This window comes from Toxotes jaculatrix, chromosome 1 (assembly GCF_017976425.1).
Source record: "Toxotes jaculatrix isolate fToxJac2 chromosome 1, fToxJac2.pri, whole genome shotgun sequence".
NCBI lineage: Eukaryota > Metazoa > Chordata > Actinopteri > Toxotidae > Toxotes > Toxotes jaculatrix.
The window spans coordinates 14,357,441-14,379,102 of NC_054394.1; the positions used below are offsets into that span (position 1 = coordinate 14,357,441).

Sequence of the window (21,662 nt, forward strand, 5' to 3'; positions counted from 1 at the left end):
TCTGCAAGTTGTTAGCAGTTCACCCAAAAAGACGTTTGATCACAAAGATGTCCAATTATACAATTTTTCATAAAAAAGACAACAAATGGATGGATACTTTAATATTAATTGTCTAATAATGTAATATATGATCTTTCATTACCAGGCACAGAGGCCAAGTACTTTTACTTTTGATACTTTAAGTACATTTTGCTGATAGTACTGCACTTTGACTTTGTGTACTTCTGAAATTAGGACGTTCTCTTATATTAGAGTATTTTCACACAATTGTATTGATAGTTTAATTTAAACAAAGTGGTAGCAAAGGTTTTGAATACTTTTGAATACCAACACTAATACTCACAAATACCTGACTCCAGTCGCACGTGCGCTTTATTTTGCAACGTGATGACGCCACGCGTAGCTAATAGGAAGTAATTTGCATTCATACCAAGTCAAGACAACACGTTAAATGCTGCCCATATATATCAAAATTTTAAAGTAAGTTGTTGCTATTCAGAGCGATAGTAGGGGGTAAAGGTATTTCCAGACATAACGTAGTATAAGACGAGTTGGTTTGTAAGGACAGTTAACGCGGCTTCCGCGGAATCGATGAGTTTATAGGCTGGAAGCTAAGCTAACTGTTAGCATACAGGTCCATTCTCTCAGAGCTCTGAACTGAAAAACCTGGAGGGATGTCGCACTGTGTTTATCCTGAGGCGGTGTAGAGTCGAAACAGGCTCACCCGTTATATGCTTACAATGTAAGACGTTATGTGAATTTGAAGTGGCACTCCAGCAAATTGTTTGTCCTTTTGTTTCTTCTCTGTAGGAATGGGTGTGAAAGGGCTTCAGTACTTTGTGGACCACTGCTGTCCAGGAGTGTGTGTGACAGTGAACCTGAGAGAGATGGCCACACAACACGTTGCCAGAAGCACAAACAAAGCTAACAGCACAGGTGGAGTGACTGTGGTTGTAGAAGTATCCTCTGGGCTCTGGGTTCACTTTGGTTCATTTTTGCCAAATTTCAATGCATGCAGTTTTGTCTTTAACACCTTTTACCACACTTGCACGGTGTCCTTCAGTTTCTGCACAAACTCAGCTACAAGTCTGACTTCCCATTTTGTGAGTTTAATAAAGCATGAAGCTGCCAGGACTCCCAAAGTACAAGGAAAACAACGCTGGCTCTGCTAAAGATTTACAAAACTTTATTGATGATCATTCAAAATACTGTTATAGAACAGTTCAAGGTTGTAAGAATATTGCTTCACCGCTTATACAGACAGAGCAGAAAAATGAATGGATTTGCTGTTTCCAAAAAAAACCCTTTCTACTCTGCCAAACTGTATCTGCCCTCAGTGCCAGTTTCAGGTCATATCATAATGATAATAATAAGTGGTAGCAACCATACATCCATGTACATTATTTCAAAGGGTCCTATGAATCTTGTGAATCAAAAATGTATTGGCAATAGATAGTAATAACTGTTCAATTGGTGTACCTGTTTAAACATGACACTTTCAGATATTTAGATAATGCAATCTGCACATTTCTTCTCTGTTATTAGAGATGAGTGTTGACATGCAGACCCACTCTCTGCGATATTCTTATTTCACTCTTCATGTAGGTCCCACTTTGGTTGTGGATGGTATGGCTTGCCTGCGCCACTGGTACTCATGCAAGGACTGGGTGTGTGGCGGGCAGTGGAGGGAGTACATGGACATGCTGAAGAGCTGGGTGGAGGCATTTACGTCTGCAGGCATCAGACTGGTCTTCTTCTTTGATGGGGTGGTGGAAGAGAAGAAGAGACAAGAGTGGGTGAGGAAAGAGGCACTGTAAACCTGAGATTCCTTGAATATTTTCTTTTAGAAAGTATATTGAAATTGCTCCTGTTCACAGACTCTCAATCCACTCCTGTTTTTAGTTAGGGGATTCATAGACAGATTATTCAGAACACATAAGCATCATGTATTAAACATCTCTCATGACATCCGAAGTTGCAGAGCGTGGAGTTCACTCAGCTGAACTTGTAAGTTTATGCCCCCCCCCCCCCCCCCCCCCCCCTCCCCCGTCTACAGGTGAAGAGGAGACGCAGGGTGAATGGGGAAATATCTAAAATATTTCGTCACATCAAGGCACATGGAGAGCAGCCTGGTAGAGAGTTCTTTTGTCTGCCTTCTGGTCTGGCAACATTCACACCCTTTGCTCTCAGGTTAGTATTTATAAAAACGATAATGACTCTGTAGCTCTCTTGTGGATGATAAATAAAATAAATACTGTGTTAATAAAAAAGTTATTAATGTCTTTAAAAGATTTTACTTCATCAGCTGAAGTTTGATCTGATGATGGTTCTTGTTCCTGCTGTCAATGGCAGAATAGCGTCTCTCTTGTTTTTTGACATTATTTTCTTGATATCGATTTTATTATTGTTTACAGGCTATTGGGTCAGGAGGTGTTTTGCACAATGCAGGAGGCTGACTATGAGATTGCCAGCTATGCTCGTCAGCACGGCAGTATGGGCATTCTGGGACAGGACTCAGACTTCATCATATATGACAGGTTTGTTAAAATGATGGTGTTGTTATACTCAGTAATTACCAGCTGTTAGCGACATCAGAGTCTCCCTATGTAGTTATTAAAAACCAGGATCTGTGGCACAGTAAATCTGCTACACTTAACAAGCTAAATCTCAATTGAACGGGACCAGTTAGATTCTTTAAAGTGGTGTGGATTGGTTGGATTTTAAAAATACTTTTAAATTGTTAAAATGCCTTGTGCTACATATGAGTCACGGCTAAAATGCTGTTTGTTATTGAGTTTGTAGAGTACAGCACTTAATGTCATTGACTAGAGATGGAAAATGTGGATAAACTGTCTGATCTGAACATGTGGTTTTGTTTTTTCAAGTGCCCCCTACTTGTCTGTAGCAAAGTTGCGAATAAACAGCCTCACCACTGTCCTGTATGACCGGCAGAGGTTCTGCCAAGCCACTGGATTGACTGTTATCCAGCTACCACTGCTGGCCTGTCTCCTAGGTAACGATGTGGTGTCAGAGGAGAAGATGCAACACATCAGGAACAATGCCATGGCAACATACAGGTGTCTGGGGTTTTACTTTCGTGTTTTGCTCTTTGTCGCTGACAGTGTTTAGTTATGAGTTCAGCCATTCACCCAAACATTTCAAAAAACGCACTCTGAGATCATTGTCACTATATTTAATTTTCATAGTTTTGGACCAGATCAATGTGGAGCTTCTGAACCAAAATTTGGTTGACTTTTTGGTGACTTTTATCAAAGAAAAAAAAACATCATCTTGTTTAGGTGTTTGACATTGAAGCCAGCTTACTTAAACTTCAAATGAGACAATGACACATGACAACTTTTTCTTTTTTTTGTTTCCCAGGAAAAACAGTCCTGCTTCACACTCTGGGACTCCTCAGGGTCAGATGGTCCTAGCTGTATCCCAGTTTGTGAGTTCTTTGTGGTGCAGACAGGAGGAAGACACTGGGCATATACTTGAGTCTCTGAATCTATCAGCTCCTCACAGAGAGCTACTGAAGAGAGGGATCTGCTCCTACTTACTTCCTGGACAGAAAGCTCTTCAGCAAGGTGACATCTCTCCACCTCCCTCCGCCTCTGCTTTCGAGAAATATGTTAGTCCAGAAATATTAAAGGTATGTTGTGTTTCACATACATGTACATTATGTATCTTGTAGAATCTATCTGAGAGTACCAAATGCCAGATTATCTAAATATCTGAATATCTGCCATGTGGTTTTCTTCAGGCATGCAGAGAGAAGCATGTGGCAGCTGAGGGTTTTATGGTTTACAATATTGTGTGTGAGGGAATCATTGAATGTAGCAACACTTTGGAGGATGAAGAGGACGCTGAACTGCTGCCTCAGGCCCTCGTCTACAAACCCTGCAGACAGCACATCTACGGACTGCTGCTCGGGCATGACGGTAGGATGGTAAACTTTCAAGATTGATTACACAAAGACAGACATATGCAGGTACAGATGCACTCTGGCAACGCCATGCACACAGTCAGAAAACTGTGTATGCATGCAGTCACATATCAGCAAGGACAATTACACATGTAAAGGCAGACCAAACAAACTTGCAGAGGAGAGGTCATGGTACATCAGCTATGCAGTATGGATACTGTATGGATATACAGTGCACACACCTCACTAAAAATACATGCTTATTAGTGGAATTTGTGCTTTTCCTCTTTGATACCATGAGTATACTGGACTTTAAGAATAAAGACAAGTTTTTTTTACCGTATTTTACGGATAAATACCCGTGACTACAGCACAGTCATTTGACCCAGGAATGAATGCAGATTGTACCCTTTTGCTCTTAAGACAAAAGCCAGATGTTAGTGTTTTTTTTTTGTCCAGTGGGGAACAGGCTTTTCTCTTCTCCAGACAGCAGCATGAAGTAAATCCGGGACTTAGATTGACTTTTTTCTGTGTTTTCAGGCAGCACTGTGGACTCTCCAGCAATTAGGGAATGGTTTGTTTACCCTGGAAACCCTCTGAAGGAACCTGACATGGTCCACCCTGTCCCAGTCAGCTTCCCATGTATTGTACCTGCTCCTTTCTCCTCATCATTCTTTATGAATTCTTGGGGCTCATGTTAGGACAAAGTCTTAGTTTTTTTATTTTCTTTGTCAGGGGGGAGGGTGATGGATCATTTTGTAGTTTAAAATTCTCCAGATAACAAGCCACAAAATGAGTTTTGGTTATAAAATACTTTGCAGTGTTTACTAGTGATTATGTTTTCCTCCGTCATCAAATTACCTGTTCTTGTTGGCTTATATACTGACATCAAGCTTAACGCACTTAATACATTAAAGATATCAGTCTTAATTCATGCAGTCTTTTTGCATATAAAGCCAAACACACTCACAGTGCTTTCTCTCTAAATTGTCCTCTTCATTTGTAGGTGATCATCCCAGTGTGGATTTGTTGTGGTTTGGCACTGGTCCCGATGTTTCTGCCCTTCGTCTGACATCCTTCCTTACAGTTTTTGACTGCCTGGAGTTCTCTGAGTTGTATGGCACTATTGAAGTCTCGCTCCTGGCTGCTCTCTGCCTGGTCACTTATATTGTGCTGCAGGTAGTATCAACTTTTTCTTCTAAATTTGGTAGTTTTCAGTGGGCAATGAGAACACAGCCAGGAGAATGAAAAAGAAAGAAGCAAACTATGTTCAAAGCGGGTGTTTCTTTGAAGAACAGTCAAATTAATTAAACACTTTCTGTAACTCCGTATAATCCCCTAAAAACCAAAACCTTGAATGACAGATTTTTACATGCTGTCTGATGTTTTCATTTTTGGAAATGATCTCATGACACATGTAGATGTATCAGCCAGTATTTACATGTATAGAACAGTCGCCAATGGAAAAATGTCATTTATTACTTTCATTTATTATTTAATTTTAATTAAAAAGTCATTTTCTCTGATTTTATACTTGTATTTTTCCTACTTGTCCAACCCTGAATCATGTTGGGTGTTCTGGTTGCAAAAAAACAACAACACAAAAACAGTAGCAGTGGGCAACTGATGGGTCCTGTGATGACGTCTGCACTGTGATTGATATATTTGTTTTGGTTTTCATTGGTGGGGCTGCATGTTTGGTTTAGCCTTCAGTGAAGAAGTTAATCTGTTAAATGAAACAGCTGAGTACAATAGAATTCAGTTTGTATTTCAGGCATTTCAGCCAAGATAATGCCAGTATATGGATAATAAAGCTACCACTGCTGATTTATGTAAACAGAAAATGAAAGACCAGATGTATTTGGTGTCAATTAAACACACAAGTCAGCTTTTGATTTGGGATTTACATCTATAATGTATACAACAATTATTTTGCTCTTTTGTCAACTTGCGATGTGAAGTCAAACATGGCTTGTTGACGGTCTGTTTTGTGTTGTTTTGTCATGGCTTGATGGCAGCCATTATCACCCACCGAGTGCCCAGTTTAGCCACAGATACAGGTCTTTGTAACCTAAGCTCTTATGTCAACAAAAGGACTGATAACCACCCAAGGACTTTGAATATTTATATAATATATTTAAATCACCTCAGGTCTCATCTGTTCTTATTTTGGTTGTAAATTTTAAACTATAAACATATGGGCTGTTTGGAATCCTGTTCTAATGCCTTGTTTTCGAATTTGAATTGACGATCGTATGTGAAAGAAGCAGAGATTTGTGTTTTTTGTTTGTACATTTTGCACTGACGTCATCTTACGGAGATTAAACACAACAGAGATCATAGGATCAGATCACCTGGATGAAGGTGCATGCGTCATTTTGCAGAAGATAAACAAAAATTATTGTTTTTTCATTTATCAATTCTGTAACAAATCAGACAGGTTGTAATTTGCTCTTCTTTTGTTTTCACAGAAATTAATGTTTCAAAACTTGCTTATAAAAAACACTAAAATGTTTTCTTCCATTGTATCATCAGACCCTATAAGCTGATTTAGGAGTTTGCTATGAAGGAACCGTTTAGTTTGAGTTTAATTTGAACTCCAAAGCGTAAAGGAGAAGCCAGAGACAAACGTACAATTAGTAAAGTTTTAACAAATTGGCTAGTGAATTTGGGTTTACAACATAATTTTACCGGTAGCACTGCATTCAGACAGAGTTGAACACCTAAAGGCACAAAGATCAACAGGCAGGCACAGACTTTAGTCAGACAGACGACTGGATACTTGGATCTAGCCATTTAAATGGATGAGGGACCAACAAACAGTCAGAAGAGCAGCTTGTTAGATGGACCGTTAGACGAGTAGACAATCAAAGATGAGACAGACAACAGTAGCTGTTGTTGTCTGATTACTGCTGCATTCACATTCCCTCGTCGCTCTTGTGTTTAAATAGCTTCAGGGTTTGTTTGTTTTGAACACACAACTGGGCAGCCGAGTTTCTGTATTCAGCATTGTTTCTTTCTCTGTTGAATTGTTGCATGGAGAGCAGACAAAACAAACTGGCCCATGCAGAAGACAAACTGGGATGTGATTGAATTGGCTAACCATATATTTTCTGCTGTGGGTGTGTGTGTGTGCGTCCTTGTGTGTTTATGTGTGTATATGTGTATGTTACCAGGTGCAGACTTTATCTCAAGAGGACGTGGATGCTTACCTGAGTCACAGTGTCTGTCTGAGCATAAAATCCCCTCAGGAGCTTCAGCAGATCAAGGTCAGTTACAAGCAGAAGTACACAAACACACAGATACTGTACAAGGTCTAGGTGAATTTTTATTTTTTTGTAATTTTCATCAAGAAAAAAAAAAACATTGTAAATATCAGTCAGCTCAGTTTTCTGATTTTCACCCAGATTTTACATCTCAATACTGCCAAACATTTTTGTGTTTCCTTCTGCAAGAAGACAATGTTCACTGCAGTTTACAGTAAACAAAGTCCTCTTGTGGCAAACACAGGTCAGAAAATATTTCCAGTAATAGAAAGTGAAGAAAAAAACACGAGGACACAATACAAATAAGGTGCTGATTGAGAGTCTCCAGAAAAACAAATAAACAAACATTCAAAACCCAAAACAGCAATGGTAAACAGCAGTGTGGCTGTTTTGTAAGTGGTAATTTTTAAAAAACATCTTTAAAAACAACTTTTCACCTCCGCCTTCTTAAATGTTCAAAATAAAGACAAGATCTTTTATTCATTTACGTAGTTTTGAAGTATAAAAGCTAAATAGTGAACCTAAATTAGTGAACACAGATGCAACCTGACGGGAAAGCCAATGGAAAGGCATCCAAAGTGTTTAATTATAGTAGTGGTGTAATATGAGAAAATCACTTAAATGGCATAAATATGAAGATCAAACACTAAGAACTCATAGAAGATCAGCCAAACAGCCCTGCAAAAATGATAATTTTCAAGAATAATTGTTTGTTCTATAAAACATAAGAAAACAGTCAAATAAATAAGTAAGTAATATAATTTCGTCTAGTCCAGGGTGATGTCTTTCTTTGTCCAAACAAGAGTCCGCGACCTCAGAAGTTAGTTAGTTTACTAAGATGTGAAGTCAAGGAAAAGTAATTCATTTGCTGAAAAACCATCAACTGTGGTTGCCAAATGGTTGCAGCTCTAGGGCCAAATATGACTTATATTTTATAGGATATGCTTCAGTATGATCATTTTCATTGATTACTGGTGTTGTGCCTGCAAGAATCTGGCAGAACATGGTCAGTAATTATTAGATTGATCGATCATGAAAATAATCCTTAGCTGAAGTTCCGATCTCGACAGTGCTGTCTTTGAAATCAAGAAGTCACCAATAATACTACTGTCTTCTCACAGAGTCCTCAGTGAGCCTGGTTGATGTGAACTCTCACAGATCAGGAATCAGAGAGTCAGCTGTGCTTTTCCATTCTCTGGGAAAACGGCCGTGCTGTTTGCTGCCTTGTTGTAGCCCCATTTATTTTTACTGCTTAATTACCATACTTATGTCTAGTAATTTGTATTTTTGCTGCTCGTCTGTTTTCTACACAATAATTAGGGCTGGGCGTTGATTTGAATATGCTGTCTGGGAGAGGTTCAGAGCTGTTGGAGGCGGGTTAACTGAGTGACTAGTGTATGGATTAACTACACACGCACACACACGCATGGACACACACACAGCGTGTATGTATACACACTCTCATGTTGGCTACAAATAGTCAGTTTTTGATTGTGCAGATACGCATTTACATTTTCACATATGTGTGTGTGCATAGTTTACAGAAAGCTACAGGTTCACACACACAAGCTCACACGTGCTCCCTTCCACACATGACAATACAAACTGGAAATCTCCTTCTGTATTTCATTACAACACACCACATAAAACCTAAAGACTTAACATAATGATTTTTTTATTTAAATGTTCATTTATTAGAGAGGAGACTGTATGTGTGTGTGTGTGTGTTCAGCTGAGAGAAAATGAGTCACACCATTTGTGTGTGTGTGTGTGTTTAGGGGAAAGGGGTTGTGGGTAGGTTTTGGGATGCGCTGGTTTCGTTGCAACATTCCTCCCCATGGGACTGTGATTGTGGTGTGTGTGTGTTGTGTCCTTGTGTGTATGTGTGTGTGACAGAGAGAACGTGCTGGCGACGGTCGCCTGTCTGCCCTGGCTGACGTTCACCACATGGAGCTATTTACACACACATTTGCACACTCCGCCCTGCTCGACACACACACACACACACACTCCTGTCTTTGTCCCTGTCACTTTGTGTGTTCTCATGTTCTTCTGCTTTTTACTCTCAAGCACTTTCTCTTTTTCTGCCTCTCTTCACGTTGCTCTCTGTCTCTTCTCTCTCTCTTTGTGTCGGTGTGTTTGTGTGCGCCTTCAGGCTTTTGTGTCTCTGTCCAGTGGTTCATTGTTTTCAGAAGGTGAAGCTGTATTTGACTGGAAGCAGGTGGCAGGCAGGACTTTGTGTGTGTGTGTGTGTGTGTGTGTGTGTGTGTATACACGTAATCCCTGTTATCAGTTCTATCTGCCAGAGGACAGGTGAGAACAGAAAAAACACACACACACACAGAACATCTGCCTGCTGTTATCAGTGCTGTCCTTCTCTTTTCTTCTTCATCATCCTCCTCCAGTCTGTTCTTTCTTTTCCTCTCTCCTTTTATGGTTTTCATCAGCTGTTCTTTCCATTGAAAAAATTTTTTTTTAACTTTATTAAACTTTATTAAACTGAGAAGTTATCTTTAGAGACATTTATAAAATTGTGAGTTTATTGTGTGTTAAATTACTTTTGTTTATGTTTTTTCTTTCATTGTATGTATTCTTTTACGTTCAAATCAATGTGAAATTTGTTGCAACGTAAGCAAAGACATGCCACTGTCACACACGGTCATCCCAGTTGTGTGTCACTCTTGGCCACTGTAGATTGACAAATGGACAGATAGACACCACAGATACCACACTGCCGTCTGCCAGTGAGCACAGGGAAGCAGAGGATAGTAACACTGAAGTGGGTGGTCTGAGTCGTATATAATTGTGTAATTTGTGTGTCACGATTGAACAGATAAGGTTTGTTCAAATTGGGGTTGGGAAACAACAATTATCTTAGCAACTGTGAGGGAAATTTTAAGGACTTTCCTCTGGGTGGTGACACTAAGCATATTGAAAAAGCAGATATCTCTTTACAGCAGGAGTGTTTGAATGATCCAGCTGAACAGGAGGATAATTGTGGTGTGTAGGTTGAAGTTGTTATTGATTCCTCAGCCACTAAAAAGACAGGAAGTGGACTTATGGATAATGAGTTAGGCTTTCTCTGTCAAGTGAAGATTCTTATTTTGTGATAATTAATTACAAAATTACAATTCACATTAGTAAATGAAACAAGATTTCTCTCCGTGGACAGTGGATCCACTGGCTGTGTGGTCTGTTGTTGTTTGGGGTTAAAGATCTGTCATCTGGTTTGTTAAACTTTGAGCCGAAGGAATTTATTGTCACGTGTGGTGAAGTCAGTTGCGAGCTGCTGGTGGCTCTGAAGAGTCACTGTTGCTGCAGAGTCATTGCTGTTTCATTTGCAAATTTAAAATACAAGTTTGATGACAGAAGATCCACCATAGTATCCTGCCTCGTGAAAACGATGTGCTGCCAAGCAAATAAAAACAGTTTTGTCTTTCTTTGCTCTCAGCTGCCTTTCCTCTCCAGTCGTGCGGTGCAGCTGGGATCTCTCTATGTCCGAGGGCTGAGTCACCTGCTGGGCGCAAACTGTGCCAGCGGCTGCCCGCTGCCCAGCGCCGCCCTGATGCCTTGGCACAGCTTTGACGGACGGCTGTTCCACTCAAAGTACCTGCTGGCACATAGTGGGACAGAGAAAACTGTGCTGCTGGACAGCAACGTGAGTGGAGACAGGAAGACAAAAAGGGGAATGTGTTTGTGTGTGGCAAGGTTTTGAGGAGAGATGTTGTGTTCTCATACATTTTTATGCTTGTTGGTTTTATCTTTTATCATATATAACCAGCCCCACTTTGAGACATGTCTTTGTAGATCCAGTGTGTGTAATGTGCATATGTAACCTGAAGTGTATTATCGTCTACCCTTCTCTCTAGCCGTTTCATCTGTCCCTGTTTCTCCACCTGAGAGAGAAACTTGCAGAAAACTGCAGGAAGAGAGGCAGAGTCCTGCAGTCCAGACCCAGGTCCAGCACACCAGAGCAAAGTCATAAAACCACACCGGGACCCAGATACAGAGACAGGCACACAGGTGAGACATCTGACTGACTCACTGATACTTGTTAGACATAGACCACCTTCCAACTGCTTCAGACACCTGCTTTTTTTTTTTTTTTTTTTACTACTGATTTTCTCAGGATTATTATCTTTCTACAGTGTTCATGTCAGAGCATGTGAACAAAGTTTAGTTTATAAAGATGTTGCTGTACATAACTAAAAAAAATAAAAAATGACAGACGTAATCAAAAACATAAGAACAGTGACAAATGCATGATATAATATTTGGCAAATGTGTCTTTGGAAATTCTTCAAACGTTCAAATGAATCTTTTATGACTTTAAACACAAATCAATTATATTCTAAGTACTGAAATGAGCAAGTTCAGTTGTTTTAATTAATAGCCTCAGATTTGTTGAGATGTTGTGAGTTTTAAAAATGATGAAATCCCCTTCCTGTTTTCTCCTTCTTCCCTCTTGCTCAACTTTCATTCTGTGAATGTCGGCTCTGTGTTGTTTTCAGCTGGCATAATTATGCTGTCAGGACTCTTTGGAGAAAGACTTTTTGATCTTGAGACCATCCTGGTTAAATAAAGGTCAGAGAGAGAGAAAAGTTTTGACCTGAGTTAAGAAATGTTATTGTGTTTCTCCGGCGCCCTGGTGGTGGCCTAGTGGTTTAGATGCAAACCATATGACCACAAAGTCGTCTGTTCAAATCTGACGTGGGACCTTTGTCGCACGTCATATCCCTCCTTCTCTTCCCCTGTTTCCTGTTTTTATCCATACTGGAAACACTCAAACACACAAATATGCCAAAAGACACATGATAAAAGTGATATGATGTCTGTATTGTTTTTAAGGCTCCAGTAGTTCACTTTTTATGTGTTGGAGCTCGTCCTTGTTTCTAATCACTGTGTAAATCACACAGACGTAAAGAGACCTCTAGTGATCTTAGCGGCTAATATGGAAAACTGATGAAAATCCTCCTGGAGCCAAACGGAGACGCAGCATTTTAATCTCACAGTTGATTTGTGGTTGTAGTTTTCTGGTGCCCCTCGCAGAACCACATTACCCAGAGGGCCGTGCTGTAACGAGCTCCATGTGTGCTGCGGCCTTAATGCATACCACGGTGTGCGTGTGCACACACAAATGCCCACGTGCGCGCGTGCGTCCGAGACTTGCTTTGTCAGTGCACTAGTAATAGTAGGTTTCTGTTTATAGGCTGGGAGAGCTCTATTTTAAGACACACAACAAGACTAACTGATTACAGACTTCTTTCTTCTGTCTCTCCCCTCTTTGTGCTCCCCTTCCCCTCAGTTGTTCCCCTCTGCTTCACTCTTCATCCTTTTAGTTTTCTCTCGTCTTTCTTCACCCTCTCTCTGTTTCTTTTTCTCATTTATCACTGTAATTCTCTCTCTGGTTCTGCAGACGTCGTTCCACCATGTACATGCACATGTACAAGTTTGTTCCGCGTAAGTGTCAATGCAGCCTGTCTGTGTGATTCTCTGCACTGTAGAGTGAAGACCTAAGGTCAAGTTAAGCTCCCTGTCAGTACAAGACTCATCTGTAGTTTATGCACTCCTTCCTGCTCAGTAGTCAGTCTCAGAAGACAACTCAGCAGTAGCCTGTGAAATTTGAACCCGTCGTTTCTATTCAACCCTGCGACTTATAAACCTTTTGCGACCGTTTCTCTGCGTGCCATGTTGGCGCAGAGTCTCCGATTTGCGCCGAACTGTCTGCTTTCTGCCCAAGTCAACCCTTGTGGGTCTCATGAGGATGTTTCTGGTTTTATAGATGGAAGGCTATACACTCTTTATACCTCAGTGTTTCATTTCTGCCAGACGCAGACACCAATCATTACTACAGAACTGTGGGGATACGAAGAGAGGGAGAGTGTGTGTGTGTGTGAGAGAGAGAGAGAGAGACAGAGAGAGAGTATGTGTGTGCGTGAGAGTAGTGGTGGCGCTATGTGGTATCGTTGAGGGCCCGGTTTGGTTTTTGTTTGGAATCAGGCCTGATGTTTAGTCTCCTCAGCAAATATCTCCTCTGCCCGCCTGCCCTCGCAATTACACTCCAGCAGTGAATCCAGTATAGCCGCTCTCCCACGTCTCCTCAGTTTATTTCTGTCCAAAAAAATGACAAAAACTAAATGAAAACAACCTTATTTTCTGATTGGCTCACATTTGCTTCGGAGAACATTTTACTCTGGTTGAGAATAGCGATGTACTTGTCATCTTTCCTCCAGGGTGACCTCTGATAATGTTAATTTTCAATAGCACACATTTAACTCTCTTCTGGTGTAGAAATAATATATTTTCTCTAATCTCTTTCCAATCTTATTTGTCTTCCTCTTTTGGTTTTACTCTAAATCTAAATCAGAGAAACTTTTCCAAAAGACATAACCACTGAAGTAGACCTTAAAAAAGTTTTGGTGCTTGTGGCCTGCCTGACACATTGTTCACTTATGTGCGGCATGCTTTCATGTGCTTTTTTCTGCACTTTCACACTCAGGCAGTGGATTGATGGTAGGATCGCGGCCTGATTTGGCCTAGCAACCTACAACTCCCTTTTGGCAGGGGCTAAAGTTGGACTTGATGTTATATTTCGAGCACTTTGTAATTGGTTTAAAATCTCCCTCATTTTAAGTTCCTTGAGTGAAAAGTAAGTCAGAAACTTTTCTGGCAAGGATAGATTATAATGGTAGCTAAAGAGGAGCAGGGAAATGTTCAGCTTTTCCAGTAAGTTAATAACTTTTATAATCTATAACAGACCAAATGTTGCCAACTACTATGATCTAAAAAACTGTCATGGAAGGAAAAATATCACAAAAAAAAATCCATTTCAGCTGTTAGATGACAGTTGACAAGGAGATCTGTAAGCATTCAGCTCCATGAGACTTTTTTTCTTTCTCTGAATAATTCAGCTTTCGACACTGGCGGCGTTTGTCAGACTTGATGAGTGTGTATGTCCTCTGTGATATGGCATTTGGTTGTTTTTTTTGCTGTTCTGTGGGTAGCCTTGAAATAATTGTGGACAGACTTTAAAGGCAAGCTGTGTGTATGCGTGTTTGTGCATGTGTGTGTGCGTGTGTGTGTGTGTGAGACAGAGTGAGAGGGGAACAATTGCTGATACTTTTTGCACAGAGTGGGGTGGACACACCAGTTTTACTAAGATTGTTGAATTTAAAAGTTGGAGCTGAAATACAAACAAAGCCAAACTTGGCTCATCATTCACTGGTTCCATTAGAGTCCAGTTCTGGACCCTTAAAAAAAAAAGGAATAGCAAAGGCTGATGTAGTCCCATAATTCAGCACTCAAAGTAAAATCTAATGGATGGCCACTGAACACTGTATAATCAGTGGATAAGAAACAACACTTTCCTTACACAGCAACAGTTAGGTGCTTGACTACTAACAGATTGTGCAGTGTGGGTATTGGGATGAACCTTTACATTAACTAGCTAGAAACGTGTCTCCAAATGAAGGCTAATGTTGATACTGCTTGATGTATAAACAATAAACAGCCAGCAGGTTTGTTATATTAACTAAAAGGTGTTAACACTGTTTGCCACTGTGTCTTGAGACCATGACAGACAACACAGAACAAAGTACAGAATCATCTCATCTGAAATAACTGAAATTGTTTCAAATTTGGCTGAGTATAAGAGTGTCCATGTAGCTCCACATTGTTCAGAGTCTGAAGCTGATTGAGAAATGTTTGAATGGTTACAAAAGTACAGCATGCATTTGCTTCAGCCTTAGCTTTGTTTCCAATCTACAGGTTGGCCTTCAGGTGGTGGCAGGGGCTGGAGGGGGAGAGGAGAGGTGACAGGAGGTCCTCGACATGGAGGGGGATGGAGGGAGAGGGGGGAGGAAAGGAGCGACCAAAGTGAATATGAAAACAGAGAGAGACTGTGGGAAAGAGGAGGCCAACATTTCTATCCTCATTCTTATCCTGACTGCCACAGTGGAGGTCCTCGGAGCACGAGCAATCCCCCAAAACAGTTCAGAGGCGGATCGTATCGAAGCAGAGGGAGATACCAGCTGGCTCCCAGGTAACACCAGAATGGCACTAAAATGTCGCTGGAGTTTCGTCTTCTTCTCTAATGTGTCAGTTCTTATCTATTCTGTAAACTCACGTTCCCTCCTCTCCTCTGCTCTCAGATGGTCTCAGCCTCCTGGACCAGGAACATAACTCGACCCTGAATAGAGGAGAGAGGAGCACAGGATTAGAGGGAAGGACTTGAGGAGTTAAGAGGATGGGAAAGTCGTGATGAAAGGAGAGAAGGAATCAGATTTCTCTGAACAAACTGATTAGTGAATTACCCGTCAGGAATGTTTGTCTAAAGGATGCAGTAGGTAGAAAAAATGGGGATTAAGAGGAGTCAGAATGAAGAGATTGGGAATACTTTATTTCATTTGCCTAAACTGAAGTTGTCCTCTTCTGCGTGTTTTTAAAAATCCTTGTTGTTGCACTTTTATAGTCAATCACCAACCTGTCCTTTAACTCAAAGAAACGTACCTGTCTTACTTTGACAGAAAATGAACGGTACAAAGGGGGAAGTCAGCAAACAAACACAGAAATGAGCCACTTCAAACATGCACTGAGAGGCGGATTAATGCTTACTCCTCAAGCCTGTTTTTACCTCTTATCTTTGACAATAAAAGGCCAAAGATCTTAAAAGCTGTGTGTATCCAGTGCCATAATCCTCTGAAAGTAATGGTTTTAACTACAGGAACAGTAATGCTGGTATCGAATATCAACTGAAATGGGACATCTAAGATTTCTGAAGAAAAGTACTAAAGATTTATACACTTGCATTATCTGAAGCCAGGAGCCGTTTGTGACAAGGCTAAAAGAAAGTGAGGCAGCTAGAGTTTCTGCTTTGTTTTTTTCATACACAAAGGAATGTTGCTGTCTGTAATGGATACTAATGGAGGCAGGGGGTTATATTTTAAACTTTTATACTTTTTTCCTTGATATTGAGCACTACATCACACTAACCCTGTACCCAGAAGAGTACAGTTTTGGTGCCATAGGTAAAATGAATACAAATTCTAGTGAGTGAGGCCTGTGACAATCCCCAGCCTCCTTTATTTGAACAACCACTCTTAGACCGTACATTATTTATTATTGAAAAGTAGTATGTAAGTATTGAAAAGTTTATTATTGAAAACTGTGATTAAGACCTGAGTCAAGTAAACATGAGAGGGTTATCACTGCACTGAGATGATTCTGTGCTAAAAGCTTAAAAATGTTTTCACGCTGATAGTATTGAGTGTGTGTAGGGATCAAATTGCTGCAGTGTGTGCGCGTGTGTGTGAATAACAATGATAATAATAGTAATAGTAATAAAAACTCCATTTACATAGCACATTTCACACAAAAAGTTGCAATGCACAGAAACAGGACCATTAAAACACCTGGAAGAAACTGTGGATAAGTATAAATATAGATGCTGTGTACATCTGAGTTTTTTTGGATATGAATTTTTTTAAATTTATTTTTTGGTCAAAATGTATGTATAGTTACTTACAGACTGAAATATATGTAAATTTACCCTTTTCAATTTAAATATAAAAACAATTAAAAACATCATTATATAGTTTTATCATAATTGTGATAACATAATCTTAGAGGACTACTGGAAATTGAAAGTTCAGGCTGACTTAAAATAACACCATATAGAAATTTGTTTGTGTATGCAAACATTTCTGTGTCGAAGAGAATCATAAGCTTGTGTGTTCTTTATGTTTTAACGCGACTACATTATAGTCATGAGAAAAGAGTGGTGGAAATGTTTTTAGGCCTTTTTTAGACTGAAATTACTTTTATGGGGACAAGACTTGGGGCCTTTTCAAACATGATGTTGTCCGAGCAGCAGTGCTAGTTCATTTATGGAGTACATCGCAAGTGAAAAAGGGGCCCTTGATTTATTGGACAGTAAACATTTTATCTTCATGCCAGAGCTTTAATGGATTAAAGGGGCAAGAAGTCGATTATCTCGAAGACTGAGTCATGTGTAAAACCTTTCCTAGTAGGATGCGACTAAACTGTCCACTCCCTGTCTTTTCTCTCAGTCCAGTGGCAGCAGAAAAAACAACAGAGCGTGTGTGTGTGTGTTTGGTTTAGTAACTGTGGTGAGTAGAGTGGGTGTGGGCGAGTATGTAAGGAGGAGGGACAAGGGTGGGGCGCGCAGCACACGTACATAACTTGGGTCCAGTCGCCCCTGCGAGATAATAACAATAACAGGAGGAGGGATGTGTTTTCTGTGGTGAAGAGGAAGTGAGGGATGGAAGGTTAAAATGGGAGGAAGAGGGGGAAAAAAGAAAATGGAAGAGGGAAATGAAGGAGTGTAAAGGAGAGGGGAGAAGTCAACACTGAGAAGAGGAAAGCGGTGGAAGACGGAGGAAGCACCAGAGGGGCGATTGATAGAGAGGTGGAAGACTAAGAATAGAGAAAACAACAGGATGAGAGAAGAGAGTGGAGAAAGGAGAGGAGGTGAATTTAGCAGAGAGGAAAGGGGAAGACAGGAGAGTTTAGAATGGTTTGAGTCGGGAGTCTTGCCTCAACCACAGGAAACCCTGTTGGCTGCCCAACAGATCAGCTTCCTGCATGTGTGTGTGTTGGAGGTCTGGGCGTGGTCCCTCCAGCAGAAAGGGAGAACAGACAGTCAAACCCCCTTCCCAGGCCTCCTCCCTGGGATTGGCTCATGGCCTCTTTCCTCTCCGGTGGCCGTCCTTCAGCAGGCTGTCTACTCTACTTTGTCTCACACTCTGTGTGTGCGTCTTAACTTTCTGAGGCTTTCCTCCAGCCGAAGTCATCAACGCAGGCACCCATTTGTGTAACCCAACTGCTCCAGTGGGATTTGATATAAACCTTTGCGGTGGCCACAGTGGGCAGCACCTACACCGATCCTATGGAGACCACAAAACCACTTCGATAAACTTTATCCCAAGTAAATAGGCACTTTGAGGCAGAGTTTCTTTCTCTGATTCTACACTTAAACTCTGGACAGGCATATAGCTGCAATAATGTATTTGTCATGGGTGTTTTGTTAAATTTGCCAATGTTTAATGATACTTCATATATTTTAACACATTAAAAGTTAAAATTTACAATGAAAAAGTCATTACATATGGGTTTCAATGTCTTATGTGTTGACAAAAGACATCTAACACCATCATCAGGTCAAAAACGGAATTTGTCCAGAACTTGCTTGCAAAACTGACATTTCCACCAACCTCAGCTGTACTTTGTGTTTAGTGCTAATTAGCATGCTAAGACACTACACTAAGATGCATAGCATTATAGCTGCTAAACATCAGCATTGTGAGCTTTGTGAGCTCAAAGCACCACTTTGCCTCACAGAGAGACGCTGGCAGGACTACAGACCGTTAGTTGATATGTGATTTGAGAAGGATGAGGTGGATGATGCTTTTTTGTTCCAGTCCAATTATAGCATTTTGGGAGAAAATGTGAGAGGAGGCATCAATTCAGCTCAACCGCAACACCACTTGTTGACACATGAGCAAACTGTCAACAAACCAGCTGTTACAGAGGGTAATGGTTATTATTATATGCTGGATAACATGTTCAAGTCAGTAAACAATTATCCTCTGATACAGGGTTGTTATGCAATTGGTGTTTTCATTTTCTTACTTACAGGGTCAGCTTCAGGAGCACAGAAGGAAACTATTTAAAATATATCACATCACGGTGGTGTTTTTTTAATGAACAACTGTGTTCATGCAATGAGGCCTATTTTTCACTAAGTTAAACTGTTGTTGCGTTCAGATAGTCGAGCAAAGAAGAAGGCCTGTTTATTTTCTCGGTTGTGTGTGTGCGTGTGCGTATGTGTACACACACAAAGAAAAGAATCTTGGCGACAGAAATGGCTCTGTTATTTTGTAGTTGTTTTAGTCAGTTTTACAGAGGCACGCACCAAAGTGACACGGGCGTCCAAAAATACACAGAGCCATAGTGACCAAATATAACCCTTCTGTATTTACAGCAGAGTCTATAAATATAAACTGCTTTCTTTAGCTGAGGCCAAAACACAGAGGGAACAACTCCCAGACTAGTGTGTGTGTGTGTGTGTGTGTGTGTGTGTGTGTGTGTGTGTGTGTGTGTGTGTGTGTGAGAGAGAGAGTAACCAATCCTAGCTCTCTCCAGACTCCTGCCTAATAGCATGTAGTTAGTGGAATTGGACAGAGAGAGGAGAGGTGATTAAAAAAGGAAGTAATGGAAAGGGAGGAAAAACTGAACCAACACCAGCTAAGAAGAGACAGAGTTTTAGTTTTTATTACTATAGTCTGAAGCTGATCATGAAGGATTGACTCTCAGAAACTTTGCTCTTAAATTTTCATATTCAAAACTGATGACACTTTATCAGACACAATTAAAAATGCAGCAGTAAAGACACAATACTTGAAAGTATTTGTTGGTTTTGTTTTTCTTTCTGTTCACACTGAGCCTTTACTTAAATGTAAGACTTACAATCAAAGAAAAGTTAAAGTACAGAAATATAGTCAACAAAATGTATTTAAAGTATAAAAAACACTGGCCCATGTGACTGATATATCGTTATATATGACAAAATAACATTAAAACTAGTGTGTCAATGTGTCAGCAGCATTTTACTGATGTAGCTGTTCAAGGTGGAGCTAGTTTAAACTACTTTATGTACAGTTCAGTCCACTGTTTCCCAACCTAGGGGTCAGGCCCCTCCAGACAGTCACAACAAATGGGAGAGGCCGTGAGATGATTAATGACAGAGGAAATAAGAAAAAATAAAGCTCTGACACACATTATTTTCCCTTATCTTTGCTTTTTTTTTTTTTGAAGACTGATAATTTTGTCTCTTTTTCCTTTAGTTATGTAAATTAAACTAAGATGTTTAGAGGGGAATTCACTTGTTTGTTGGGACTGACAATGGATCCCAGCTGGATCCATCTTTTTTTGTATGGGGTCAGAAGCCAAAAAGGTCAGAAGCCGCTGGTTTAATCTTTAACAATACATTTCCTAGTGTAAAATCTTAATCTAAAAAGCAACTGTTAACTACAGCTGCCAGAGTACCGCAAAAATCGTACTTCAGTAAATGTACTTAGTAACTTTCCACCACTGGATGCTGAAACCTGTTCCTGTTTATTTTACTGAGTGGAGTTTTCATGGAAATGATGCAACCACTGATGAGTAACAGATTAGTTTGACTGAAAATAATGATTTCCCGGTCATTACAGTTTTGGGACTGGCTCTAATTTCGAATTCATGCCTAAATGTTGAGCTGTGAGGTTTTTACACAACAGCAAAGTGTGACCTCGCTCTTCAGCACCATGTAAACATCAGCACTCGCAGCCAGTGTGTTTGCTTCCAGTGGTGGGCAGGAGTTCTCCGTCTACTCCCTCCTCCCTTTTCTCATCCTCCTTTATCTCTTTTCACCTCCATCCATCCCTCCCTCGCTCTTTTGCCTTTCGCGTATCTCCGCCGCTCCCCTCCACAGCCTCTCCCCTTTGCCCCCCACTCCCAACCCCACCCTCCTCCTCCTCTCCTCTCTCTGTCTGTCCTTGAATGAATGCTCTCTGACTAGTGGAACATATGCTGCTGGTTGTTCAATACCCTCCCTCTGAGCAGGGGCGCATCCATGCATGTGTGTGTGAATGAGACAGAGAGTGTCGTGGGTGTGTGTTTGTGTGTCTGTGCCTGTGTGAATACATGTGTGTGTGTGTGTGTGTTTGTGTGTGTGTGTATGTGTGTGTGTGTTCATTGAAACATATGCCTCCTGTTGCACATCGGCCATCTGTTCCTTGAATGGACTGATGGAGTGCTGCTGTAACCATGGTGATAGCCCATTCTGTCAAATAGCCCGTCAAACAACCCCTGGTTCTGTGTGTGTGTGAGTGCGTTTGTGTGTGAATTTGTGTGTGTGTTTGTATGTGTTTATGTTTAGGAATTGACTGGCAGAGTGGAGGAATTCCCACATGTTGATGAAATGAGGTTGACCCTCCACGACGACCTGCTCCTACATTATCCCAGTTCTCCTTTGGTCTCCATTCACACTGATTTTTTTTTTTTTTTTTTTTTTATACTGTAGCTGACTGAGGACATTGTCTCCAGGAGACCTACTAACCCAGCCAGACCATTTACAAACCAAGAAGAAAACATTGTACAATTTAATCAAAGGACAATAATGGATATAGATAAAGGTTTGAAGGAAGAGAGAAGCAGAAAACAGATTAAACTGAGGACTTTTTCTTACAGAAAGTTTGCTGTTTGTTGTTTTATTTGTTTGTTTTGGGTTTGTTTTTTGTTTTGGTCCTTTTTGGTCCTTGGACCTTTCCAATAATAATTAGACTGAAAGAAGCCTGAGAAAGCATTGTGGTTATTGAAGACTTGTAGATGGGTTTTCCTTTACTTTCACATCAAACATGACAAAATGTCTTCTCTCATTTTGATTCTTTTGGAACTGAGATTAGTAAAACTTA

General features: G+C 40.5%; 1 protein-coding gene across 2 annotated transcripts; it reads left to right on the plus strand.

The window, feature by feature from the left end:
* The first annotated feature begins 412 nt into the window (after positions 1–412).
* Positions 413–20,857, plus strand: fam120b (family with sequence similarity 120B). 2 transcript variants are annotated; one of them, XR_005894391.1, is made up of 16 exons: positions 413–480; positions 811–936; positions 1,606–1,796; positions 2,057–2,190; positions 2,415–2,537; positions 2,886–3,077; positions 3,382–3,652; positions 3,764–3,941; positions 4,466–4,567; positions 4,932–5,104; positions 7,102–7,194; positions 10,643–10,849; positions 11,061–11,214; positions 14,959–15,232; positions 15,342–16,371; positions 20,847–20,857. XR_005894391.1 is itself a non-coding variant. In XM_041036302.1 (15 exons), exons 2-15 carry the CDS (start codon positions 813–815, stop codon positions 15,370–15,372), a joined length of 2,247 nt encoding a protein of 748 aa, XP_040892236.1. In that variant the 5' UTR covers positions 413–480; positions 811–812; the 3' UTR covers positions 15,373–16,747. The 2 variants fall into 2 exon arrangements, 1 of the variants encoding a protein (XP_040892236.1); XM_041036302.1 differs by lacking the exon at positions 20,847–20,857 and having other exon boundaries at positions 15,342–16,747.
* The last annotated feature ends 805 nt before the right edge of the window (positions 20,858–21,662 follow it).